This window comes from Giraffa tippelskirchi, chromosome 11 (genome assembly GCF_054371585.1).
Source record: "Giraffa tippelskirchi isolate mGirTip1 chromosome 11, T2T-mGirTip1v1.2.pri, whole genome shotgun sequence".
Lineage (NCBI taxonomy): Eukaryota > Metazoa > Chordata > Mammalia > Artiodactyla > Giraffidae > Giraffa > Giraffa tippelskirchi.
In genome coordinates, this window is record NC_137285.1 from 51,531,977 (window position 1) to 51,558,901 (window position 26,925).

The 26,925-nt window shown below is 40.8% G+C and overlaps 1 protein-coding gene across 1 annotated transcript in view; it reads right to left on the reverse strand.

Moving 5' to 3' along the window:
• The window catches only part of RNF150 (ring finger protein 150), a 258,445-nt gene that overhangs the window by 45,359 nt on the left and 186,161 nt on the right, over positions 1 to 26,925 (reverse strand). Inside the window, exon 5 of the mRNA XM_081545481.1 lies at positions 5,546 to 5,642. Within this exon, the coding sequence (XP_081401607.1) occupies positions 5,546 to 5,642 (97 nt within the window). The remainder of the gene's footprint in view (positions 1 to 5,545; positions 5,643 to 26,925) is intronic.

The window sequence follows — 26,925 nt, forward strand, 5'->3', positions numbered from 1 at the left end:
CTGAATTCCATACCTGCGTTTTAGCAGTCAGCTGGAAATCTCCATCATCCCACAAAACCCGCCAATTCAGCTCATTCCCTCTCCCCTGTGTTCTCCTTTCCTTCTGCTTTCTCCATTTCTATTGGTAGTGAGTCAATTCATTGAAATTCGAGTGGTCAAAAGTCAACGCACAGAATTGACCCGCTGAGATGACCGGACACGAGCAGGTATGCTCTGAGCACTGTTCACCCCATTACCAGTCTCCCTATCTCCCTACATTTCTTCCCCAGTATGCTCCATTCTCCACTTTCTCACCAGAGAAAGGATTTTTTTTATCCCCTAAAGAATGAATGGTAAGCTCCTTACTACAGCAAACAGGCAGTGTACAGTCTGGCCCCAGCCTACTTTTCTGGCCTTACCTTCAGCCCTTGGAATATATCCCCTATTTCAGTGCCTTAGCATGCGCTGTTCCTCTACTCAGGATGATGTTTGTCCCAACCATCCCCTTCCCCTTGCCCATGCCAAGGTCTCAAGCTTACCCTGGTGAACTTCTACTCACCCCTCAAATCCCAGGCCAAAATGCCCCTTTACTGAGTGGTGCTCCCTCCCAAGTAGTCACCTTTGCTACTGTAACTTTTCACACTTCTCCAACTCTGTTGAACTCATTTGTTACTGTGTTTGTCTCACTCTACTAGTCTATGAACTTTTTTTTTTAATTCCAATTTTATGGAGATATAATTGGCATGGGATATTGTATTAAAGTTGTACAATGATTTGATACATGTACATATCGCAAAATGATCACCACAGTAAGTTTAGTTAATATCCACTACCTCACACGTTTACAAATTTTTTATTCTTGTGATGAGAACTTTTAGGATCTACTCCCTCAGCAACTTTAAGAAATACAACACAGTGTTGTGAACTACGGTCACCAAGCTGAACATTATATCCCCAGGAATTATTTTATAGCTGGAAGTTTGTACCTCCTGAACCCCTCACCCAATTTCACCCCCCCCATCTCTGGCAATCACCAATCAGTTTTCTGTTTCTATTCCACGCAGATTCCACATACAAGTGAGACACAAGCTTCTTAAAGTGAATCAACTACACTGATCTTGAATTCTAAGCCCTCAAATAGTGCCTGACAATTATTAAGTGCTTGATAAATGTCAATTGGGAAATTTTATGTAACTCTCAGTTTATTGCTCTGAAAACTCGGGAATATTAGTATCTGCCCAGATCTTAGATCAATGAAGGGAAGATTTGAGAAAATACTTAAAAAATTCAATTTTTGTGCAAAGATAAAGTATGCCTTTGAAGGGTAGCAGAATGTGCAACCCCAAAATATGCTACTTTGGCAAGAGGATTGTTTTTTGCAGAAACAATTGAGAAGTAGGTAAAGAAACTCTCTCTCCCCCTCTTGCCTAAAAGCAGGACATACATTTGTAAGGGTGTCTCTCTCTTCTACTAGGAAGAGGACATTCTCATCATCTGCTGCTGGGTGATTTTGACACCAAAATGGAACATATAACAACCCTGACTGACATACCCTATCTGCCATTGGTTCCCCCATTTACTTACCTTTCCACAATTTGCTGTCCTAGAAACTCAAAGTCCTTTCCTTTTGTCTCATCACTTCTCTAAAAACTTCTTGCTCTTTTTTTTTTTTGGCTGTGTGGCATGTGGGATCTTAGTCCCCCGACCAGGGATGGAATCCATGCCCCGTGCATGGGAAGGATGGAGTCTTAATCACTGGACTGCAGGGAAGTCCCTATTGCTGCTTTTTGAAAATGCTATGTAAGCTGAAGTTCTAACCAGCCCTGTGAGTCACTCATCACTAAGTGCTCCTGTGGCTACTCATGGCACATATATTCATAAACTGATTGATTTTCTCTCGCTAATCTGTCATTTATAAGTGTCATTTATAGGGACCAGCTGGCGAACCTAGAAGAAAAAATGACCTTTTTCCCTCCCCTATTCTATGTAAAGATGCTCATGAGCATGTCCAATTGTGTGGGGGTAGCAGGGAGGAGTTCCTGGTAAGGATACTGTGCCAGTTGGTCTTCCAGCCATAAACGTCTGAATGTGACCATAGATGCAATAACAACTGATATATTTTTCAAAATGTTGACTTTGCTTGTTGATCATGTTCCTGCTTTCTTTCTTTTTTCTTTTTATGAAATCATTTTTATTAATTTTGATGCAGCCTGTTTGCTTTTCTTTGTGGACTAGGAGGAGAAGTGTTATGTTTTTAAGAGAAGGGAGTAGAGGGAAAACGAAACAGTGGATTAGCTGGAGCAGGCATGAATAATTTGGCTTAGCTATAGTATTAATATTTAACAGACTAACCTTACAGAACCTCACGGTTTCTATCCACTCATAATGGTTCATCAAAATAGAGCAATATTTTGAAAAGAAAACCACTTTATACACCACTAAGAGAAATTACAGTCATAACGTTTAGTAAGAGATGTCAAAAGCCATCTGTAAGTGAACAGCGTATAGGTATTCAAATTCAGGTTAGCAGGGAAACTCCTCAAATAAACTAACTGCTAAATAGTTAGGGACTAGTGAATACACCAACTCCATGGGATTTTCTATTCATTAACAATCATCCTATTCATACCAGGATAATAGTGACAGGAGACAGTGCGCTTGCTGGGATAAAAAAGGCCTGTGTTATACGGAACCTCACAAGAGTGCTTACTGATGTGTTCTGTCATTCTGCAAAGACACCCCTTAACCTGACTGGAGAGAAAGGAGGATGAAGCTCTTGACTGTAGATAAAGGGATGAAAATGCTCTGACAATAAAGGACTCCCCCCCCCACCCCTGTCAGTTCAGTCTTTTATTTCTCTTGGCAAAATATAATGGGACAAGATACCATTGTGATGGGAATTTCACAAACCGTGAGCCTTGCTCTCATTCTTTAGCTCGTTTTAGAGAAACCTCTTACAAAATGAAAACGTCCCCAGCCCTAAGCTTTCTACTTATATTTATTTGCCTTAGAGCACAAGCAGGCACAAGACTACTCAGTTAAAAACAACAGAAGAAAGACCAAAATCAAACACAAAACCCTATATTTGGACCATCCAGTGGATCAGGATTATAGCCAAGTCTTTGGTGAATGGACATTCCTCAAAGGAGAATCAGGGTGAATTTCATAAACACCCCTCTGTGACTGGCGGCCTTTCCACTCTGAAGGACTACAAAGCCACAAACATTTACTGAGCTCTAAGCATGTGTAAGGGATCCAGAGATGAAGGACCAACAGGCATCAATTATCAGAGAGGCTGACAGGCTCTTTTCAATTTTCTTTGATGAGGAAGAAATGGAGCAAAGGGAGTTTAAAAAAATTATAAAACAACTTCTTTGAGCTGCATGAAAAGGGTTTCAGTTAGCTATAGGAAGTTTTTCCCAATTGAGAAGGCTGTGAGCCTGTCCATTTACACGGTGAGTTTTAAGAATGGAGTGAAAACATCCCCTCTTTGGTATAATTTAAGCATGGTGCTACCAGGCTTAAAGGTATGGAGAACAGCATCCCAAATTGGTCCCTGATCCAGACTTCAGGACCATCCTCTAGGACAAAGCACCAGGGAGGCATGGGGCAGCCGTATGCCTCATGCTTCATGAGAGCAGCCTGCATGCCTGCTTTCTTCTTCACAGAGGACGTTCTGTTCTCTCGGGCCAGCTTGGGTGGTGTCATGTTCCTGTTTGGCCTTTAAGACTCCTTGGCAAAATCCAAAGATGCTACTGACTTTTACTTTTTCGCAAGTGTGCTGAGTAAAATCCTATCCAGACTGGACAGGAAACAAACTCTGGCCAGGATGCCCAATTGCTAAAAGTTAAAATGTTATTCGTGTCTGCAAAGAAGCCCAAAGGCCACCCAATAATTCCCTTTTAAAAGCAATAATTAGCTGTATTCTTGAGGCATTTACAATTCTCAGATATTTACAAGGTCTGGAGAAGTTATACCTTCCCAGAAAAAGTCTGGAGTTGAATGCTATTTAGTATAAACTGTAACCACTGGGGGTGGTTTGGTTTCATTGTCCTGACCAAGGAGCACTGGCATTGAAAACTGGGAGCTTTGAAGATATCCTTAAGCAACAAGAACTAGGTCAAACAATGTGGCTGTCTACCTTTAACTGTGAACATGCTAAAGATTTTAGAACCCAAAGACACACATACACACATGTAAATACACACATACATACATGTCCCTTTTCCCTGGTAAGAACCAGTTGGAGCCAGATATGTGAAACATGCAAACAGCGAGTTAAATTTTCTAAGTCGTTAGTATCTGATAGAGATGCTGGGTGTTTTGCTCATAGCTCATGTTCACTGTTATTGATTTTCACCTTGAATTTATTATGCATTGAAAACACTGGTCTGAAAATTTAATGCATTGCCTTTCAAAATCTAGCTCAAAGCTACAGTCACATAAGTTGATTTGTGTTTGGTGTACTGACTGTAAGAAAAAAAAATCAGCATACAGCTGGCAGAGGCAGCTGGTACAGGGCAGAAAATTCAGCCAATCCGTGACCTCACGAGGCTTCAGGTGAGCCCTGTGCAACAGTCACTCTGATCTCCCTGGGATAATTAGCCTTTTGGCATTAAATAAAGCCTTTGATATCTGAGCTGATCCTTTCTTCTTCACTGACATCTTGGGATTTAAAACATTCTATTTATTCTCTGCCATGAGTAGTGAGGAGTGACAAGAGGCTGCAGCAAAGCGGAGGGGGTGAAGGGGAAGAGGGTCTCTGTATCCTGCTCGTCTAGCTTCTCTCAGACAGGACCTATGTTGTGCTCACATCTCTCCGCAGCCCTTGGGTCTGGTGGCCTGGCTTGCTTCCCGCCCTCGTGACAGCAGCTGGTGTCTCACCAACCACCAGCCCATGGCCTTCACTAGGTACGATCCCGGGAAAGTCCTTCCCTGGAGCATCAAGCCGGCCTGCTGGGGGATGTTGTGTGGACTGGGTGAGACACTAAGTTTGCTAAAACATGTAACTCCCAGCTTGATGGGAGCGCGGGAATTCAGGGCTTCTGGCTCTGGCTTCCTGCTCTCTCAAGCCCTCGCAGAGATCTAAGTTTAGCAGAGGCCACCGAGCCAGATGCCCAGAGGCTGACCTCTCTGCCCCTGGCCCGAAGAGCTTGTCTCCTCTGGAAGCTGGGCGATGGTGGGGAAAGCGTGGCGGCTGGGCTTGCCTGATGACAGTGCAGGTAAACGACAAGAGTGTCATCAGCGTACCCCTGGCCTCTGCTGGTGTTCCACCTGCTGTCACCCACTGCAGCCCAGAAGAGGAGCCTGTGAGCTGCTCAGGCAACATCTTGACTCACAGACAAAAACCACAAACGCGGTGGGAGGGTCACGATGTTCTCAGATGGAGACAGAGGGAGAGGAGAAATGTGTCCAGATGTGGGAAAGTGCTTCCAGGGCCTCCTCACATGAGGCCACTGCTCTGGGGTCAAGGGGACGCAGACAACCCGGGGTGCTGTTTTCTCCCTGCTGAGTGGGAAATGTGGAGAGACAGACACGACGAGGCTGTAGGCTGTACTGTGCTTACCGGGATCCCTAGGGCTTTAAGAATGTTCATCTTGCACATGGGGCAGGTGCGATGGTCTAGGAGCCAGGGATCAACACAGGACTTGTGGAAAAGATGCCTGCAATGAGAACCATACATCTTAGCGTGGCGGTAACTGCGGAGAGCACCGCGTCCACTCCAGCCCGGAGACTTGTCCAAAGTCATGCACCGCTAGGAGGCCGAGTCAAGACTCCGGGACCTCTGGCTCCGAACACCCGGGCCGATAATGCTCTCTGTTACATCCTGTGGTGATACAGTCAGCATCTGTCTGGCTCCAGGGAGGGTCATCTGCAAATTGCAGCCAAGACTTCCAAGTTTCAGAAAAGACAGAGGACGTAGAAACAGAGAGAGGTTTCCGGATAGAAAGACCCTTTAATGGAAAGAAGGCAAGTGGGAGAAATTTCCACAGACCCTCTGGGATAACTTGACAGTGGCCACTTTTAAATCAATCCCAAATGTCTTGTCCCACCGTCAGAAGAGAACCACAAAACAGAGCCTCATTTCCATTGACATTCGGGTGACTCACAAAGGGCAGAAGAGCTCTTGGAAGCGATTCACAGCACAGGTGAGATTTTTAAGCTGTTATGACTGGTGGCTGTTAGGTCAGAAACTAGGTGAGCGGTACTGTAAGCTTTACTGTTCAGCCTCACGTGCCCACCCTTAGGAGCCTTCCTCTGTGTGGCAGGATAAGGGGGTGGCATTTAGTAGGTACGGGGGTAGAGGCTCCTAACTTCCTCTCAACTTGGCTCACAAGAGCCCACTCAGAGATATCAGGGGCTGCTCGAGTCAGAAGCTTGTCTTCTCATAGAAGCCTCACGGGACTCCAGACCACAGGCAGAAGTAGCCAGAACTTCCTGCCTGGGGCAAGAAGAGAGAGAATCATCTGTGTTAAGTATGCGGGCATCCTGAGGACATGCCACCCATGCCTGACTCCTCAACCTTGCACCATTCCTGTAATCCTTCCACGTGCTTCCCTCACTCTTGTGTTCTATTGTTCTAACGATTCTAAGAGTTTTGTGTTAGAAGGCTTTAGGCTCAAATGCTTACAAAGGACCTCTCAAATCAGAGAATACTTCCAGAAGCACCACTTCTGAAAGTGACATGGAGAAGAACCCATGTGCCAAGGCTGGGACTGGCAGGGTACAGGAAATGATCAAATTGGGGATTAGGAAACAGAGAGGAGCCTCCTGGATGTGCCCTGTGTTTCCAGATGATTGTTTAGATGCCCTATAGATTCCCTGATTAGAAGAAAATACATCACATTCATTCATTCCTTTATCCACGCATCCATCTGACAAGTAATATCTGCTAAGAACTGTGTCCTCGCTGGGAAATCTGCACGATAGTGATTTGGTTCCTTTTCTTTGGGAGTGTAACAGGAGAGGCAGACACGAGTCAGATAGAAGTAAACTACTTCATGACGACACTGCTATATACCTCATTAGAAGAACATGGTGTTAGCAGGGGGTGGGGGGAGCTTGTAACTGGAGATGGGCCCTAGTTTGGATGCATAGAGAAAGTTTCCCTGATGACGTGCTAAAGCTCAGACCTGAAGGCTTACACAGACACGGTCCATGTGAAGGGGAGGGGGGAGGAAGAGGGGTCTTCTAGGCAAAACGACTGGTTTGTACAAAAGCCCCGACCTGGGCACAGGAATACTGTCTGTCCCAGTGCAGCAGTAGGAGGAAGGGGCTGATCTTGGACAGAGCATCCTGTACCCCCCACCCCTGGGTTCGATCCCTGGGTTGGGAAGATCCCCTGGAGGAAGGCACGGCTACCCACTCCAGTATTCTGGTCTGGAGAATTCCATGGACAGAGGAGCTTGGCCGGCTACAGTCCATGGGGTTGCAGGGTCAGACAGGACTGAGTGACTAACACACTTACACTTTCTGTACCCCTCACCCCAAAGCAACGCTCAGCCTCTCTACGTGCAGGCTCGTTCCTAATCTAAATGTGCTCACTCACTGGTGGTGTTCCTGGTAAAATGTCAAATATTCTTGTCTCTTTGACTGTCCCTGTGAGGGCAGGCTCTGTGGTGTTTCCTGCACATATGCTGGAGACAGAAAGACTGCAGGGCCAATTAGCTGTTTTAGTCTAAATAAGTCCCCAAGTCTCATCTGCCTCGTCCGTAAGATGAAGATACACCTATTCCTTCCTGAGTCTGCCAGGCACAGGAGCCAGTACTTACCACCCTATGTGATTTCTCGCTCTGCACTGGTCATTCTTACGTCTCTTCTGGGACGGTTAGTTTTATGTGCCAGCTTGGTTTGGCTATAGCATCAGTTATTCAGTCAAACACTAACTGAGGACATTCTGCAGATGGGATCTGCACCTACCATCTGACTTTATACACAGTAAGTCCCCTACACGCGAGCCTTCCAGCTGCGAACTTTCAAAGATGAGGAAGTGCATTTCATCAAGGTCAGGGAGAGTGAACGGGCAGCCTGCCCGCCACTTGTGTTCGTTGAGTACCTGGGCTAACTTCGTGGACTTACGAACAAATTGGCCTTAACAAGCGGGCTCTTGAACAGAACTCGTTAGTACGTAGAGGACTGATTTACTGTAAAGGAGACTATTCTAAATAATCCAGGTGGGCCTCAGCAATCAGTTGAAGAGCCTTAAGACCAAACAAAACTGGTTTCCCCGAGGAGGGAAAAACTGCCTCAAGATGGCAGCATCAGCCCCTGCTCAGCATTTCCAGCCAGTGGACCTGGCCTTCAGATTTCAGGCTTACCAGCCCTATAATCAGAAAAGCCAATTCCTTGAGAATATACAGTGGGGTATAGCGGCCATCTGGAGAACTCTGACCGGTACATCCTAAAATGAGACTATAAGCTCTCTGAGAGCAAAAACTTTCATTTGCCTAATTCACTGTTAGATTCCTCAGCAACTGGACTAGATTTTGGCACACAGATGATGCTCCAGAAATATTTCCTACATGAATGGATATTTATTAAAAGGCTGGCCCTGCTCACTGCCTGCTCACGGCCATCAAGTCCATGGATGCATTCTTTCTAACCTTTCCACCTTCATTGCCTCTTTTCTTCTTGCCGCACTGCTCCCTCATTCATGATCTCACTAACTCTCTTTCTGGATGGTTGTAATAACATCCGAACTGCTCGCCATGGCACCAGTCTTTCCCTGTTCTTTACATCCCACTCATCCGTGCCAGATTTATCTTCCTAAAATAAAGTGTTAGCGACGTCACCCTCTTGTTCATTCTGTTCTGAGCTAGGAGCTGGGTTCCGAGATGAATAAGACAAGGTCTCTTTCTTCAAGGCAGTACCACAGTGCTTCAGAGGTTCCCTGGAAGTTGCAACAGAAAAGGTCATTGGAAGGCCACTCTCTGGGATCCACTGTTTTCTGGCTGTTTGATCTTAAGCAAGCCTTAGCTCTCCAAGACTTTAACCCTATTCCCAATCAAATTTTGTTTTACAGGTATGGAGTTTGTGAGTGATCGAGTCTGTGTGTGCGTGTATGAGAGAGAGAGGAAATAAATAACGTCCATGAAGCTTAAACCGTAAGTCCTGGCCCTTCTTAATTGTAAGCTACCATTCATCCTATTAATACCACTGTTACATCTTATTTTTAGATATTATGTTATCACTCTGATTTCTACTTTAAACTCTCTAATGCTAAAAGCAAGTAACCGCAAATTTAAAAAAAAAATCAAAGGGAGAACTAAGGGCAACAAAAACAATGCTGAAATGATACCTAGGGTGATCATGCTGGTTATTAATGAATACTCATTAACTAACATTCATTTATTCCTGGTACCATATTTCTTGGGTTAGCCAAATAGGAAGACTATATTCTTACAATTGGGATTGCAAAACAACTTTTTTCCTCTCATATGGAAAGAAAAATAGAAGTCACTAGACTAAATAAATAAAGGAATAGGGAGAAAATCTGGAGTTTAGTGAAATGCACCAACAGTTTAATAAACACTTCTAAGGCAAAGTCTATCTCAGCTCGTTCTGTTTGTAAGATTCACAGCAGGGCGCTGTCCCTTCCATGCTTTAACAAAGACTTCATGAGAAAGTACACAGAAAGGAACAACAGGATGCTAGTCTGTCTCCTAACAATCCTGACAAGCTAGAAGTACAACTGAGAGTTGACCAAAACACCTCTCCTTCCTTATTTACCAAAGAGAAATGCACCTTTTATCAAGAGTTCTTCAAAGCCCTGACAAAAGATGATGTCAACAACTGCATCATCATGCTGAGATGATTATGAATAAGGTGATCCTGTAAGTTCTCAATTTGGGGGCTGGTAATGACAAACCTTTGCTAAACTTGTTTCCACATCTATTGATTCTTTCTTTAATTAATTTTTTTATTAAAAATTGTTTTTATGGCATATAGTTGATTTACAATGTTGTGTTAGTTTTGGGTGTACAGCAGAGTTAATCAGTTATACATCCCCATATATCCACCCTGTTTTTAGATCCTGGGGCTTTCCCTTTGGCACCAATGCAAGCTGTTTCATTCCCCTTGATGAAATAGTGCTCAAGAATGTGCGTCACTCAGGGACCACAGAATTCCATTCTTCTAGGCAATGTGTTTAAATAAGATCTACCCAGTGCTTCTGTTGTTGTTCAGTCACTAAGTCGTGTCTGACTCTTTGCGACCCCATGGTCTATAACCGGCCAGGCTCCTCTGCCCATGAAATTTCCCAAGCAAGAATACTGGAGTGGGTTGCCATTTCCTTCTCCAGGGGATCTTCCCCACCCAGGGATCGAACCCTCATGTTTCTATGGGGAGTCAAAATGTTTCTTCAGAGCTTCTGAATCTTCTTTGCAAAGTTGTTAATGAATTAAGAGTCAGTGTTTAATTAATAAACATGAATTTAATTTATAAACAATATCTACTGGTTACTGAAAGCTACCAAGCATATTATATATATTATTAATTCACAACAGCCCTATGAGGTAGAAATTACTATTCTCATTTTATGGAGGAGGAAGCTGAATCTGGTTAAAGTAAATTAAATCATCCAAAGAGCTAATAAACTGTAGCTGCTGTTGCTGTTTAGTCACTCAGTCATGTTCAACTCTTTGCGACCCCATGGACTGTAGCCCACCAGGCTCCTCTGTCCATGGGATTCTCCCGGCAAGAAGACTGGACTGGGTTGCCATTTCCTTCTCCAGGATAAACTGCAGCACAAGGACTCAAACCCAGTCCTACTGTCAGTGTTTGTATCCAAATCTACACTCTACCATCCTTCCTCACTGCACTGAATTGTCATGAGCAAGACAGGGGAGTTGGAGGAATTCAAAGTTTTATTCTTTTTCAGTGTAAGTTTGTGCTCCAGCTTCAAGAGGGCAGTAGCCCAGTTACAGACTGTTAGGGACTGAGCAAAACCAGCGGAGAAGTCACCTGCCTTAAGTGTATTCAGTTGGCTCTAGCAGAGAAACACTGTCGAATATTGGCTTCATCAGGTCTACACTTAGCTACCAGTCTGCTCGAGTTTATTCAGGAAGATGGTAAAACTGGTCTCAAAATGTTCTGTCCACCCTCATTCTCTACTGCCCAATAAATCTGGTAAATGTTATTTGGCAGCTCTGCACAAATTTTCAGATTTTTATCATGAAGTACCATAGAAAGAAATATCCACTTTTCCCAAGGCTCTTCCCAATGTGGTCTGGTTTCTCTTTCCTGCCTGAGCTTTCTCAAATACAAATATATCACTCCCCACACTGGAAATGCTTCAGCTGCTCCACTGCCTACAACACAAAGTCACAGCACACAAAGAAGGCTCACTCAATCTGGTCCTTGTCACATCTTCTGTTCCACCCCCATGTTTATCCCACATTTTCACCGTAACTCTGGAATGTCCTTTCTCAATTAAAAAATTTTATTTTGGTATGGCAAACCTTGCTCATAATTCAAGCAAGTCACAGCTCAGATGTCCCTTCTCTTCCTTGAACATCCCACCCTTTTCCTCCAAACTCTGCCAAGGAGAGTTGGTTTCTTTTCTTTTTCTGCCTACTCTGTTTTCTTATATATGCTGCAGCAGCTGAGTATATGCTCCAGTTTCAGGACTGAAGACCCCTCTTTAGCTTTGTGATCTCTGGCAAGTAATTTAAGTTGCCTGTCATTCAGTTTTCTATGTTTTACGACAATGTCCTTTAATTGACAACACTCTGAAGTAATAGTTCGCTATAACCCGACAGAGGGTTTTTACTATGAAAGTAGGACAAAGAACACAAACAGCAAATGAAGCTCAAAAGTTAGTAGAAGGAAAGAAATAATAAAGATTAGAGCAGAAACAAATGTTAAAAGACAACAGAGAAGAGCAATGAAACTAAGAGCTGGTTCTTCGAAAAGATAAAACTAAATTTACAAGTTCTTAGCTAGATTCACCAAGCAACAAAGAGAGAGAACCCAAAGAAATAAAATAAAAAATGTAGGAGGTGATGTTACCATTGATAACCACAGAAGTACAAATGATTATAAGAAAATATTTTAAACATCATATGCCAACAAATTAAATAACCTAGAAGAAATGAATAAATTTCTAGAAATGCAGTAACAGAATGAAGGATAAAAGTCACATAATTGTCTCAATAAATGCAGAAAAAGCATCTGACAAAATACAACATTTATGAGAAAAACTCTCAACAAAGCAATTATGGAGGGAAAGTGTCTTAACATAATGAAGGCCAGACATTACAAAGTCACAGCTAACATTATATTCAACAGTGAAAGCTGAAAGGATGTCCTCTGGCCACTTTTATTCAACATAGTATTGAAAGTATTAACCAGAACACTTAGACAAGAAAAAGAAGACATCTAAATTGGAAAGGAAGAAATATACTGTCACTATTTGCAGATGACATGATATTATATGTAAAGCACCCTAAAGACTCCTTCAAAAACTGTTAGAATGCAAGAATTCAGTAAAGTTGGAGGATACAAAATCAATGCTCAAAAATATGTTGCATTTCTATACATGAATAACAAACTATTGGATAGAGAAATTAAGAAAATGATACCATCTACAGCTGCATCAAAGAGAATAAAATATTTAGGAATAAATTTAACCAAGGAGATGAAAGACTGCATATTGAAAACTATAAGACACTACTGAAAAACCCTGAAGAAGACACAAATAAACAGGAAGATATTCCTTGCTTATGGATTGGAAGAGTCAGTATTGTTCAAATGTCCATATTACCCAGAGCAAGTTACAGATTTAGTGCAATCTCTATCAAAATTCCAATGAAAGTTTTCAAAGAAATAGAACAAATAATCCTAAAATCTTTATGAAGCCACCACTCCCCCTCAATTAGCCAAAAGAAACACTGAGAAAGAACAAAGCTGGAGGCATCACATTGCCTGATTTCAAACTCTATTACAAAGATACAGTAATTAGAAAAGTATGGTATTAGCATAAAAATAGACACATAGGTCAATACAACAGAACAGAGAGCTCAGAATACATCCACATATATATGACCGATTAACTAATGACAAAGGAGTCAAGAATATACAGTTGAAAAAGGACAATAAATGCTGTTGGGAAGACTGGACAGTCACATGTAAATGAATGAAACTTCAACTATCTTATACCAGACACAAAAATGAACTCAAAGGAATTAAACCTGAATGTAAGACCTGAAACCCTAAAACTCGTAGAAGAAAAGTAAGTGATAAGCTCCTTAACATAGGTCTTAGAGATAAGTTTTTTAAATCTGACAACAAAGCCAGCCTACAAAGCAACAAAAACCAAAATAAACAAGTGGGACTACATCAAATAAAAAAGCTTCTGCATAGCAAAGGAAACCATCAAAAAAAAAAAAAAGAAAAAGAAAACTTTCTGAATAGGAGAAAATATTTGCAAATCAGGTACCAGATAAGGAGCTAATATCCAAAATACATAAAGAACTCATACAACTCAATAGTAAAAAGCTCCCAAACAGTCCAACTAAAGAATGGACAGAAGATATGAATAGACATTTTTCCAAAGAAGACATCCAGATTGCCAACAGGCATGTAAAAATATATTCAGCACTTTTAATAATCAGGAAAGTGCAAATCAATACAAAAATGAGACATCATCTCACACCTGTCAGAATGGCTATTATCAAAAAGACAACAAATAATAACTATCACTGAGGATGTAGAGAAAGGGAACCCTCACGCACTGCTGGTGCAAATGAAAATTAGTATAGCTACTATGGACAACAGTATGGAGGTTCCTCAAAAAATTAAAAATAGAACTACCATAAGATGCAACAATTCTCCTGTGTATTTATCCAAAGAAAATGTAGATACTAACTCTAAAAGATACATGCACCCCCATGTTCACTGAAGCATTATTTACTATAGTCAAACATGGAGACAACCATTGATAGATAAATGGATAAAGACATTGTGGTATATATACACAATGAAATATTATTTGGCCATAAAAAGATGAAATCTTGCCATTTGTGACAACATGCCTAAGCCTTGAAGTCATTTTGTTAAATGGCTAAGTCAGACAGGGAAAGACAAATACATGACCTCTCTCATATGTGAAATCTAAAACCGAACAAACACACACAGGCTCACAGATATAGAGAACAGATTGGTGGTTCCCAGAGGTGTGGGATGAGGAGTCAGAGAAATGGGTGAAGGGGGTCAAAAGGGAAAGAGAGAGACAAGTTTTGTTACTGATTAGCTAATGTCATTCCGGTGAATCGATAACCATTGACTGCATGTTGATCTTACATCCAGAAAACTTGAAAATTATTTTGCCTGTTCCAATACAATTTTCAATAACAATTATTCTGTTGGTAAAAAATATTTCTTGCTAATTTTTTTGCCCAAACTCATTTTAAGACTTCAGATAAATGTGTTAAAACACTTGTAAAAACACTTCCTAACTAAAGTCAGAAAAATGAAAATTAAACAAGATATTTCTTATTCATTCATAATTGGCATTTATTTTTAAATTCAATAATAGTTCACATTGGCAATGGTGTACTCAGTCTTATATACTTCGGTGGGAATGTAAATTGATTGAACCTTTTGTGAGGGCAATATGGCAGAGTAAAATCAATTTTGAAATGCATAACGTTCTTGATCTAGTTTAAAAAAATGTTTCAGTTTAGATTTATGTCTTCAAAGTGAAAATAAATATAAGTTGTTAAACAGAAAAGAGGACAAAAACATGTTACCTGGCAATTAAGAAGCTTAAGTGTTATTATTTAACTAACAGTAATTGAGTTCTTATTCCTTGCCAGTGAGTTATCTATAGTAGAGCTTACAAAGCACTTTCCTTAATTTTTATGGACTCTTAAAATATGAAAGAATCCTGCCTTCTTCTGGGAGCCTGATGAGGACATTATGGGTTGGTGAGCCCATATTCTGCCCAGACTGTCTGGTTGACATCACACCAGGCCATTCCCCCCATGCAAATCTCATTTCAAGATCATCAATTTATGGATCTGGGCACAGGCATTACCGAGGTCACTCAGTTAGAAAGACCAAATTGCACTGGTGATGACACTTATAGAATGTCAACTGAGCCCAGACAGTGTAATGAATATTGCTTAGGAGAAATGTCCCTGATTCTACCCAGAGGAAGAAAATTTAAAGGGCCCTCACTGATTTTCTAAAGTAGGATTTCACTCCAACCATGCTCTTAAAATCAGGTCAGTTCAATGAGAACTTCAGCAGAATCTTGACTGCCATAGCTTTGAAAAACACAGGGAAATCACTGACTACTTCTATGCATTATCTTTGTCTGGCCCAAATGCCATGCCTGTGTTCCAGTAACCAGTAACCTGAGCATTCAGTGTATCATGAAATTTCTCTGTGTTTTCTACTGTGCTGTACTATGCAAACCAGTGGGTTTAATCTCCAACCTTGTTACGGAGAAAAGAGCCTTTCTGGCGTGGCGGCACTTTAGCACAGTGTAGTATGGAATGTGGATTTCTTAATTACACATGAGAGAATCTGAAAAAGAGTGTTTCTGCATATTGTTACAGAGAAGGCAATGGCATCCCACTCCAGTACTCTTGCCTGGAAAATCCCATGGATGGTGGAGCCTGGTAAGCTGCAGTCCATGGGGTCGCTGAGAGTCGGACACAACTGAGCGACTTCACTTTCACTTTTCACTTGAATGCATTGGAGAAGGAAATGGCAACCCACTCCAGTGTTCTTGCCTGGAGAATCCCAGGGATGGGGGAGCCTGGTGGGCTGCCGTCTATGGGGTCGCACAGAGTCGGACACGACTGAAGCAACTGAGAAGCATATTGTTAAAGAGATTCTAAAACTGATACTAGAACTCACCACTGGGAATGCTGAGTTCTGGAAAAAAAGTAGGAAGTCAACACAGAATGACAAGTCATTAATGTGTAACAGCTATGTGGTAGTACTTTCTGCAGAACATGGTGCTAGATGAATCAGGCATGCCTGCTATTGGTAAGGTGTTTTATTTATTTTTTAAGTCTTTTAAAAACTTTATTTATTTATTTATGACTATGCTGGGTCTTCGTTGCTGCATGGGCTTTTCTCTAGTTGTGGTGAGAGAGCTTCTCACTGCGGTGTCTTCTCCTGTTGAGGAGCACAGGCTCTAGGGCATGGGGACCGCAACAGTTGTGGCATGTGGGCTCAGCAGTTGCAGCTCCTGAGCTCTAGAACACAGGCTCAACAGCAGTGGTGCACGGGCAGGCTTAGTTGCTCCGCGGCATGTGGGATCTTCCTGGATCAGGGATCAAATCCATGTCTCTTGCATTGGCAGGTGTATTTACTACTGAGCCACCAGGGAAGCCCTGGTGAAGTACTTTAGATACAGAATCGACAGGCTGATAGGAAGATGTACAACCGATACTGTGTAGAGCTTACAAACTCAGGCCTGGGGACAAAGCAGATTTCATTTTTAATCTTGGTTGACTATTTTGGAATAACCCTTTAACTTCTCCTAGCCTTACCTTCTTCATTTACAAAATGAGGAAGAGAATAGTACCTATCTGAGGCATTCATGAACACTATTCATCCCATCTGCTGGTTCTCCATCTTTAGGCATACAAGAAGAGTACAGGCTCTCACGGGCTATGGCCACGTGACTAATTCTGGTCAATAAACTATGATGAGAAATAACAGATTTCACTTTAGGCAATGGCATTTAATTACTGAGCTGTCAATGCACATTGTTCAAGATGGAAACTGCTTTATTGGCCTATATCAGCAGACTCTCCTTGCTGACACACATAAAACATAAGAAAGACATCTTCATTGTATTAAGCCACTGAGATTTGGGAGGTTTTGTTGTTGTTATCATTACTGCAGCAAATCCTAGCCTGTCTTGACTAGTACCTTACGGGATTGTTCTAAGGATTCTATACTTGCTTGTAAAATGCTTAGTGTTCAGTGGATAATAGTGACAGTATTTTAAATGATGTTAGTATAACATGCAAAGTGACAGATCATAAACACATATAAGCCAAAGTGCCACATAATTCAAGGAAGGGAGAATTATTGAATTCTGGGAAGAACTCTGAAGGTTGGAGGAAAGAAATCCAAGGAGAAAGAATTTCCGTGAGAAAAGGCACAGTGGTGGTATGGTGACATGCATGAAAAACTCAACAGGATTGAAAGCTACACACATAGCTGATTCACTTTGTTGAAAAGCAGAAACTAACACAACATTGCAAAACAATTATACTCCAATAAAAAAAAGAGAAGAAAAAGTAGGAACAGAAAATAAAGTTGGAAAGATTGAGTCCAAATCAGTGCTCTGAAATCATCTAGATGGGCTGAGCAGAAGGAGGTATGAACAACGAGGAAAATAATCATGGACTTGAGCCAGACTTCTCCTTATTCCTTAGGATCATGAACTTCTTGTCATCAAGTGACTTTATTCAATGCTGTCTCATCTTTCTATGTCTCCTATACAGAAAGTCCCTGCTGTGGTGACCATGCAGTATTATGGGGCCAGGTAAGTAGACATCAGCCTCTCCCTATGATAAACTCCACCAGCCTAGTGCCTCTTTGTGGGGGATGATTCGGCTATTACACCTGGTCTGAAATGTTTGGACCAATTTTGAGAAAATTCATTTCCCTGATTCCCCCTATTTAGGTTACATAAAAATCATTAAAAAAAGATGGAGGTGAGCAGAAAGAAGAAAAGGAAAGGACTTAAGACCTTTGACTCTATGAGTTAAGGTTTTCCTTAAATTACAGCCTAACGGTCCCTCTGTGTGTGTGTGTGTGTGTGCTCAGTTGTGTACGACCCTTTGCGATGCCATGGACTGTAGCCCACCAGGATCCTCTTTCCATAGAATTTTCCAGGCAAGAATACTGGAGTGGGTTGCCATGCCCTCCTCCAGGGTATCTTCCCGACCCAGGGATCAAAACTGCACCCGCGTCTCTTGTGTCTCCTGTGTTGGTAGGCAGATTCTTTACCACTACACCATTTGGGAAGCTCCGGTGGTCTCTACCCTAATTCTATTATAGGCTATTGTAAGATGCAAAGTAGATAATATATGCAAAAGACCTTTGTAACCAGTAGCATGCTTTTCAAAGTCACATAGAACCAGTAGTAATCATATTATGGCTGTTGTTATAAACAGAATCGCTTTGTTTTGGCAAGCTCATCTGCTATGCTAGCAGTTTTACCTGGTGGAGAGGAAAAAAAAAAAGAAGGCAATAAAGTAAATTATGGCTCACCTCACTAGCACAAACACTGCCCTTCTGTGAAAAAGAGCTGGTCTGTTTTTAGGCCCACAATAACAAGCTTGGAATCATTGTGGAGAAAGCAAATTCCTTAAAGCTGGGCTAGATTTGATCTGGATTCCTTAGGGTTCTGAGACATTTGGCTTACTTAGAGTGGGATGGGGGTTCCTGAGGCAGACTTTCAGCCAAAACCATAGCCCCAGAGAGTGGAATGCATGGGAGAGTTACCTGGGGGGAGGGGGAGGAGGGGTTCAGGTGTCAATAGCACTGCAGTGGTATCAGTACATTGGAAAGAGTACTGGCCCAGAAGTCATAAACTCTGGATCCTATGATCCCATGAGTAAAGATTTTCTTTTAGTCAAATAAAGGGGTTTAACGGTCCCTGCCCTAACTCTATTATAGGCTGTTGTGAGATGTAAAATAGACATCACATGTAAAAGACCTTTGTAAACAGTAGAATGTTTTTCAAAGTATTATAATAAATGGCCACTTATTTTGTCCATAGTTTGGAGTTTAAACAGCATTAAAGAAAAACCAACAAAATTTAAAGAATAAGAAGCCGCATCAGATCCTCCTGCTACTGAAGAAATCAGTCCTTCGGGAATGCAGTTTCAGAGGGAATGCAGAATCGGCCTCTTAGAGTGTGTCTCATTCCTTTGGGTTCTGGCAGAGGGAGGCTCTGTGCTTAAAACTTGACCCTGGTCTAATTATATTGTCTGGCTGGGGCAGCAGAGCTGGTTGGCATTCGTCCCGAGTGTCTAGTTGATGAATATAACTGGGGACCAGGACATTTGAAGTCAGAATGCCATATTTAACAAGGTTATTATGGTTCAAGACTGCTTTCTGAAGCATTTGCTCTGTTGAAAATAACAACAGAAAATAACACATCAGACATTTACCAATGCTGCCATCTCTTTCATGTTTCCTTCTTTTAATCCCCTAGATGAAGTGATGGCTAATTTTTGGCAGTTTATACACAAAAATCCAAAGTAATTAAAGAAAAATGAAAAGAAAGCAACATTAGCAAACTGAACTTAAATTTTATGTAATTTTGACTAATGTACAAAGTTAATTTTTTTAAGTCCACAGCCTAGTTTCTTTGGTACTGTAAAATCTCTTTCATTATTTTATTTTACTTTATCTTATTTTGGCTGCGTTGTGTGGCTTAGTTTCCTGCCCAGGGACTGAACCCATGCCCTCTGCAGTGGAAGTGTAGTCCTAACCACTGGACAGCCAGGGAATTCCCCTTTCATTCTTTTAAATGAAGGTTTAATATACAGTAAAATGCATAAATCTTAAGTATGCTGGCTGATTTCTTAAGTAGGTATACATTTATGTACACACTACCCAGATGAAGATAAAGGCTGTTTCTGTCACCTCAGAGAGTTCCCCCCTTCTGACCAGACAATACCCACTCCCTGCCATGAATCTATCATTAGAATTTTTGTTACCGAAGTTCAGCTTTGCCTGTGATTGAATTTCATTTAAATGGAATCATAGGTATAATAATTATTATCTTAAGTATCTATTTTAAGTATAATAATTATTATCTTAAGTATCTATTTTTTTTGCCTGGCTTTTTTGGTTCAACATAATGCTTTCAGATTCATCCGTGCTTTGATATGTACATCCGATTGTTTGTTTCTTTTTACTGTTAAGTAATATTTCACTTTATGAATGTACCTTGATTGAACCATAGATTTTTCTGTTGTTAGACCTTGGGGTTATTTTTTGGTTATTATGATGAAATTTGCTATGATGATGATTCTTGTACAAGTCTTTCTGTGAATGTATGCATTCATTTCTCTAGGGTATTATATCCACCAGTGAAATTGCTAGGTTAGAGAATAGTGTATATTTAACTTCAGTAGAAACTGACAAATTCCCAAAGCACTTGTGCCATTTTAAACTCCCACCACACTATATAACTTTTAATTTGGCAGAGTATGCAAAATTATGTTCTTGAAAGAATGAGTTTTTTAAATAATGTTTTTCATAAATAATGAGTATGAGTGGGATGCCCACAGCAACATAAATTTCAGAGAAATCTGAAAAATGTACTTAATTGCTCAGTTGTTTTACTATATCTTTTTTTGGTAAAGAAAGACTAAAAGAAGGGGAGATAAAATTCATAAATTTTATAACTTTTTTCTATTAATCTAAAAGCATAAGACCAAAAATAGTTAAATGAGAAAAAGCACTATTTTCCAAAATATGAAAACAAAGTGTTAAAAATAGTTAATATCATATTTTATCAGTTCTGTGCCATATCATTTTCCTCTCCCACTTTAATATCTCTAAAATTAGGAAACATTTTACTACCAATGACAATTTATATTTACATTAGATATACCAACTAAAAACTGTCTCTTGCCATCAGGTTCCACAAGAATGAAGTCACTAGCCACTTGCTAACCTTTGATACTCCCTCAAAAGAAGTTCGAGGTAAAGATCAGGAATGAAGTACTCTGTGTTCTGGGAAAAACTGGCAAAACAAGTCATCAGATAGTTTGATATTTTCAGGAGAAGATTTTATGAGCCCAATTCCTTGAATCTTCTCATATAGAGAAAAGCACTAAAACCATTAATGGAGACATCTGCTCTTCGTGGCTAGCATCAAACTTCTGCCAAAAGGTGTGCTTGATGGCATGTATCCCCCTTCACCAAAATCACAGGTACACTGACCTCTCTCTCCCCAACCTCTTCAGTATTGCTCCCTAGAGCCTTCTGCCTCCTGTGCTATGGTCTTCATTAAGCCCCAAATAAAACTGAACTCACAACTCTCACACTGTGAAAACTCTTTCAGTTGACAGATATCATACACGAAGAGCTCCGTTTACTCAAGGGTAATATCTCAGCGAAATCAAAGACATAGGAATTAAAGCTAAGTGCTACTTTGTATTTGGTTATTAGATGAGAAAGAGGGTTAAAAATGGTACCACTTCTTGGTTTCAAAAGAACATTAATGCAAGCACATCCTCCTGGTACAGGGTGTAAATCATAACCACTTTTCGGGAAAGCAGTTAGACAAAACTTATCAAGCTCCTTTGGAAAGTACTTTTGACCCAGGAAGTTAACTTTTAGGAGTATATACTAAGGGATGAATATAGAAAAAAAGATAAACAAGTCAGGTCATGATTTTATAATGATGAAAACTGGAAGCAGTTTAAATGGTGAAGAATGTGGGGAGGGCAGTTAAATACACCCCAATAATGGCCAATTATGCAACCACTAAATATTTTAAGATAATTTCTAAAGTTATAGGAAAATGCTTACTTTATAAATTTATTTACTTATTTACTTTACTTATACTTTTTCAAGAGTAAAGAAAGTAGAATAAAAGCTGTATTAATGGCCTGACTCTATGTTTAATAACATATGTGGGATGCTTATATATGCACATACATTATAAAAATTAAATATACTTATATTAACAATGATTATTTCTGGATGGTAAGATTATTATTTTTCTTTTTACTTTTCACCCTTTTCAAAATTTCTTACAATTAGCAAAGAAATCAATGTTTTCTCTGCTGTTTCATACTTTTTAAAAAACTTTCAAGGTTGTAACATGGGCATGAAAGGGTAAGTGAAAGCTTATGAAAATCAGCCAGCATACAACACTTTTTTAGAAAAACGAATTGGAAAAAAATCTGTTTCTAGTCAAGCATATGGAACAAGCACGGCAGGGTAAAGTCAGGACAGGCCATTTCTGCCTGGCTAGAAAGCATCCCTTTGTTTTCCACTTCACGAGTTATAAGGCTCAGAGTTGGAATCCTGATCACATTACAGTGTTTTGTAAATTGTTTTTTACCCATAAAGAGTTTGGAATCTCCTGTTCATACAGACATTCAGTTCTCTGACTCATTCTTAAAATTAGATGGGTCCCTGGGGTTAGAAATCTTAAGGGGCTAGTGTTTATTTTTAATGCTTTGGTAAAACTTGTGATTTTTGAAGTTTTCAAATATTAAAATGACATTCATGTCTCAGTCAGTTCAGTCGCTCAGTCATGTCTGACACTTTGTGACCTCAGGGACTGCAGCACTCCAGGCTTCCCTGTCCATCACCAACTCCTGGAGCTTGCTCAAACTCATGTCCATCGAGTCGGTGATGCCATCCAACCATCTCATCCTCTATTATCTCCTTCTCCTCCTGCCTTCAATCTTGCCCAGCATTTGTGATGCCATTCAACCATCTCATCCTCTGTCGTCACCTCTTCCTGACTTCAATCTTGCCTAGCATCAGGGTCTTTTCCAGTGAGTCAGTTCTTTGCATCAGGTGGCCAAAGTAGTGTAGTTTCAGCTTCAGCATCAGTCCTTCCAATGAATATTCAGGACTGATTTCCTCTAGAGTTGACTGGTTTGATCTCCTTGCTGTCCCAGGGACTCTCAAGAGCTTTAGCCAACACCACAGTTCAAAAGCATCATTTCTTCAGTGCTCAGCTTTCTTTATGGTCCAACTCTCACATCCATACATGACTACTGTAAAAACCATAGCTTTAACTAGACAGACATTTGTTGGTAAAGTAATGTCTCTGCTTTTTAATATGTTGTCTAGGTTGATCATAGTTTTTCTTCCAAGGAGCAAGCATCTTTTAATTCATGGCTGCAGTGACCATCTGCACTGATTTTGGAGCCCAAGAAAATAAAGTCTGTCACTATTTCCACTGTTTCCCCATCTATTTGCCATGAAGTGATGGGACAGATGCCATGATCTTGGTTTTTTGAATGTTAAGTTTTAAGCCAACTTTTTCACTCTCCTTTATCACTTTCATCAAGAGGCTCTTTAGTTCCTCTTTGCTTTCTGCCATAAGAGTGGTGTCATCTGCATATCTGAGGTTATTGATGTTTTTCCTGGCAATCTTGATTTCAGCTTGTGCTTCATCCAGTCTAGCATTTTGCATGATGTACTCTGCATATAAGTTATATAAGCCAGGTAACAATACACAGCCTTGATGTACTCCTTTCTCAATTTGGAACCACTCCATTGTTCCATGTCTGGTTCTAACTGTTGCTTTTTGACCTGCATACAGATTTCTCAGGAGGCAGGTAAGGTATTCCCATCTCTTTTAGAGTTTTCCACAGTTTGTTGTGATCCACACAGTCAAAGGCTTTAGTGTAGTCAATGAAGCAGAAGTAGATGTTTTTCTGGAATTCTCTTGCTTTTTCTATGACCCAACAGATGTTGGCAATTTGATCTCTGGTTCCTCTGCCTTTTCTAAATCCAGCTTGAACATCTGGAAGCTCTTTGTTCATGTACTGTTGAAGCCTCACTTGGAGAATATGAGCATGACTTTGCTAGCATGTGAGATGAGTACAATTAGGTTCAACATTCTTTCGCATTGCCTTTCTTTGGGACTGGAATGAAAACTGACCTTTTCCAGTCCTGTGGCCACTGCTGAGTTTTCCAAATTTGCTGGCATATCGAGTGCAGCATTTTCACAGCATCATCTTTTAGCATTTGTAATAGTTCAGCTAGAATTCCATCACCTCCACTAGCTTTGTTCATAGTGATGCTTCCTAATGCCCAATTGACTTTGCACTCCAGGATGTCTGGCTCTAGGTGAGTGATCACACCATGGTGGTTATTTAGGTTGTGAAGATCTTTTTTGTATAGTTCTTCCGTGTATTCTTGCCACCTCTTCTCAATATTTCTGCCTCTGTTAGGTCCATACTGTTTCTATCTTTTATTATGCCCATCTCTGCATGAAATGGTCCCTTGGAATCTTTATTTTTCTTGAAGAGATCTCTAGTCTTTACTATTCTAATGTTTTCTTCTGTTTCTTTGCGTTGGTCACTTAGGAGGGCTTTCTTATCTCTCCTTTCTATTCTTTGGTACTCTGCATTCAGAGGGATATATCTTTCCTTTTCTCCTTTGTCTTTCACTTCTCTTTTCTCAGCTATTTGCAAGGCCTCCTCTGACAACCATTTTGCCTTTTTTGCATTTCTTCTTCTTGGGGATGGCTATGATCAGTGTCTCCTGTACAATGTTACAAACCTCCATTTATATTTCTTCAGGTACTCTATCAGATCTAATCCCTTGAATCTATGTTACTCCACTGTATAATTGTAAGGGATTTAATTTAGGTCATACCTGAATGGTCTAGTAGTTTTCTCTACTTTCTTCAATTTAAGTCTGAAGTTTGCAATAAGGAGTTCATGGTCTGAGCCACAGTCAGCTCTTGGTCTTGTTTTTGCTGACTGTATAGACATTCTCCATCTTTGGCTGCAAAGAATATAATCAATCTGATTTCAGTATTGACCATCTGGTGATGTCCATGTGTAGCGTCTTCTCTTGTTTGGTTGGAAGAGGGTGTTTGCTATGACCAGTGCATTCTCTTGGCAAAATTCTGTTAGCCTTTGCCCTGCTTCATTTTGTACTCCAAGGCCAAATTTGCCTGTTACTCCAGTTATCTCTTGACTTCCTACTTTTGCATTCCAGTCCCCTATGATGAAAAGGACATCTCTTTTCGGGGGTTAGTTCTAGAGGGTCTTGTACGTCTTCAGAGAACTGTTCAACTTCAGCTTCTTTGGCATGAGTGGTTGGGGCACAGACTTGGATTACTGTGATATTGAATGGTTTGCCTTGGACACGAACAGAGATCATTCCGTCATTTTTGAGATTGCGCCAAGTACTTCATTTAGGACTCTTTTGTTGACTATGAGGGCTATTCCATTTCTTCTAAGGGATTCTTGCCCACAGTAGTAGATATAATGGTCTTATGAATTAAATTTGCCCATTCCGGCTCATTTTAGTTCACGGATTCCTAAAATGTTGATGTTCATTCTTGCCACCTCCTGTTTGACCACTTCCAATTTACCTTGATTCATGGACCTAACATTCCAGGTTTGTATGCAATATTGTTCTTTACAGCATCGGATTTTACTCCCATCACCAGTCTCATCCACAACTGGGCATTGTTTTCACTTTGGCTCTGCTTCTTCTCTTTCTGGAGCTATTTCTCCACTCTTCTCCAGTAGCATATTGGGTACCTACTGACCTGGGGAGTTCATCTTTCAGTGTCCTATCTTTTTGCCTTTTCACACCGTTCATGGGGTTCTCGAGGCAAGAGTGCTGAAGTGGTTTGCCATGCCCTTCTCCAGTGGACCACGTTTTGTCAGAACTCTCCACCATGATCCGTCTGTCTTGAGTGGCCCTACACGGCATGGCTCATAGTTCCATTGAGTTAGACAAGGCTGTGATCCAAGTGATCAGTTTGGTTAGTTTTCTGTAATTATGGTTTCCACTCATGTCTTCATCAAGTTATAATTCTTCTTTATATTATGTTCTGTGTTATGACCATGTTGTGTCTGGAAGGGAGCCTGAATGAGAGCCCTAAGTTCAGAGATGAATATCAGAGTCCCAACTGTTATGCTGCCTTAGGTTGTCATTAAAGGACCCAAGATCTGGGGCCCACATCAGAATTTCAGGGGAAGCAGGGGAGGCTATGAGCTGTCCAGGTGCATTTGGTTGGAAGCATCCAACCAGAACAAGGAAACTCTCTGGGACACAGTAAAAAAACAGAGAGAGAGGCCCATCAGACGCAAGCCACTGTTAGTCACACACTCGTCATATAGGTATGGTGCTTTCACCTGCATTACCTCTGTAAATCTTACTAATTTGAATTTAAGGATGGTGGTCCTTTAGCCAGCAAGTCACGCTGGGAGCCTTAGGATTCATGTTTGTTCAGAAAGCTTTACAAGTGGATTCCTCTTCTGTTTGTCATGCATCTTTTGAAAAAAAAATTTTTATTTATTAACTTGGCTGTGCCGGGCCTTATTGTGTGGCATGTGGGCTCTAGTTCCCCTACCTGGGACTGAACCTGGGCCCTTTGGTGGTGTGGCTATAAGTCTTAGCCACTGGACCACCAGGGGAGTCTGTGCCACATAACTTTTTACCAGATCTCTCCCAGAGCCGTTTCTCTTGTAAAGGAAAATGCCACATGTCCTTAGGGACAAGAGTTAATGAATTTACTATCTGAGGAGTCAATAATTAGATCCATGTTAAAAATATACATATGTCAGTCACATTAACTGAGAACGGAAAGCAGTTGGTTGTTTGGGTAGACGGACAAAGATGAAGTAGAAGCCTCTTGCCGACTGTAGACATGTGGTATGTAACAGACCTTCCGAGAATTCACTGAGTTAGAAGACCAAATCTAGGCCTTGACTTTTGAACAGCCTTCAAAAATTCTTTTTCCAAATCTCTAGGCCTACCCCTTTCAGTATTTCTCTGACTCAGATGCTGGAATGTCATGAGAAATTCCTTTGCACATTGTGTATCTATTGCCCTGATTTGCACATATAAGCTTTACTGCTCCTTCTCTATTAATGTTTTCTACTTTCACAATAACCATTTATTCTGTTTTCTCCTTTTAGTCTGGTGTATCATTGTGTTTAAATCTCCATTTCATCTCTTTCAACACCAGTGCTGTTAGTCATGTTCTGATCTTTGTCAAACTGTAGACTTCAGTTTCAAAGAAGAAGAAAAAAAGGAAACAGTATGATATTTTCTTTGTTCTGAATTACTAAAGAGATCCTTTACATAGATACAATGGAAAATCAGGCTTATTTCTAAAGCAAAGAAATGAGAAAGAGAAAGGGTAGCACAGCACTTACATATAGAATGTAACGATTATCTATCCAAAGTGGAACTTTGCCTAAACGGCCCAGTTATGGGATTGTTGTGGGATGA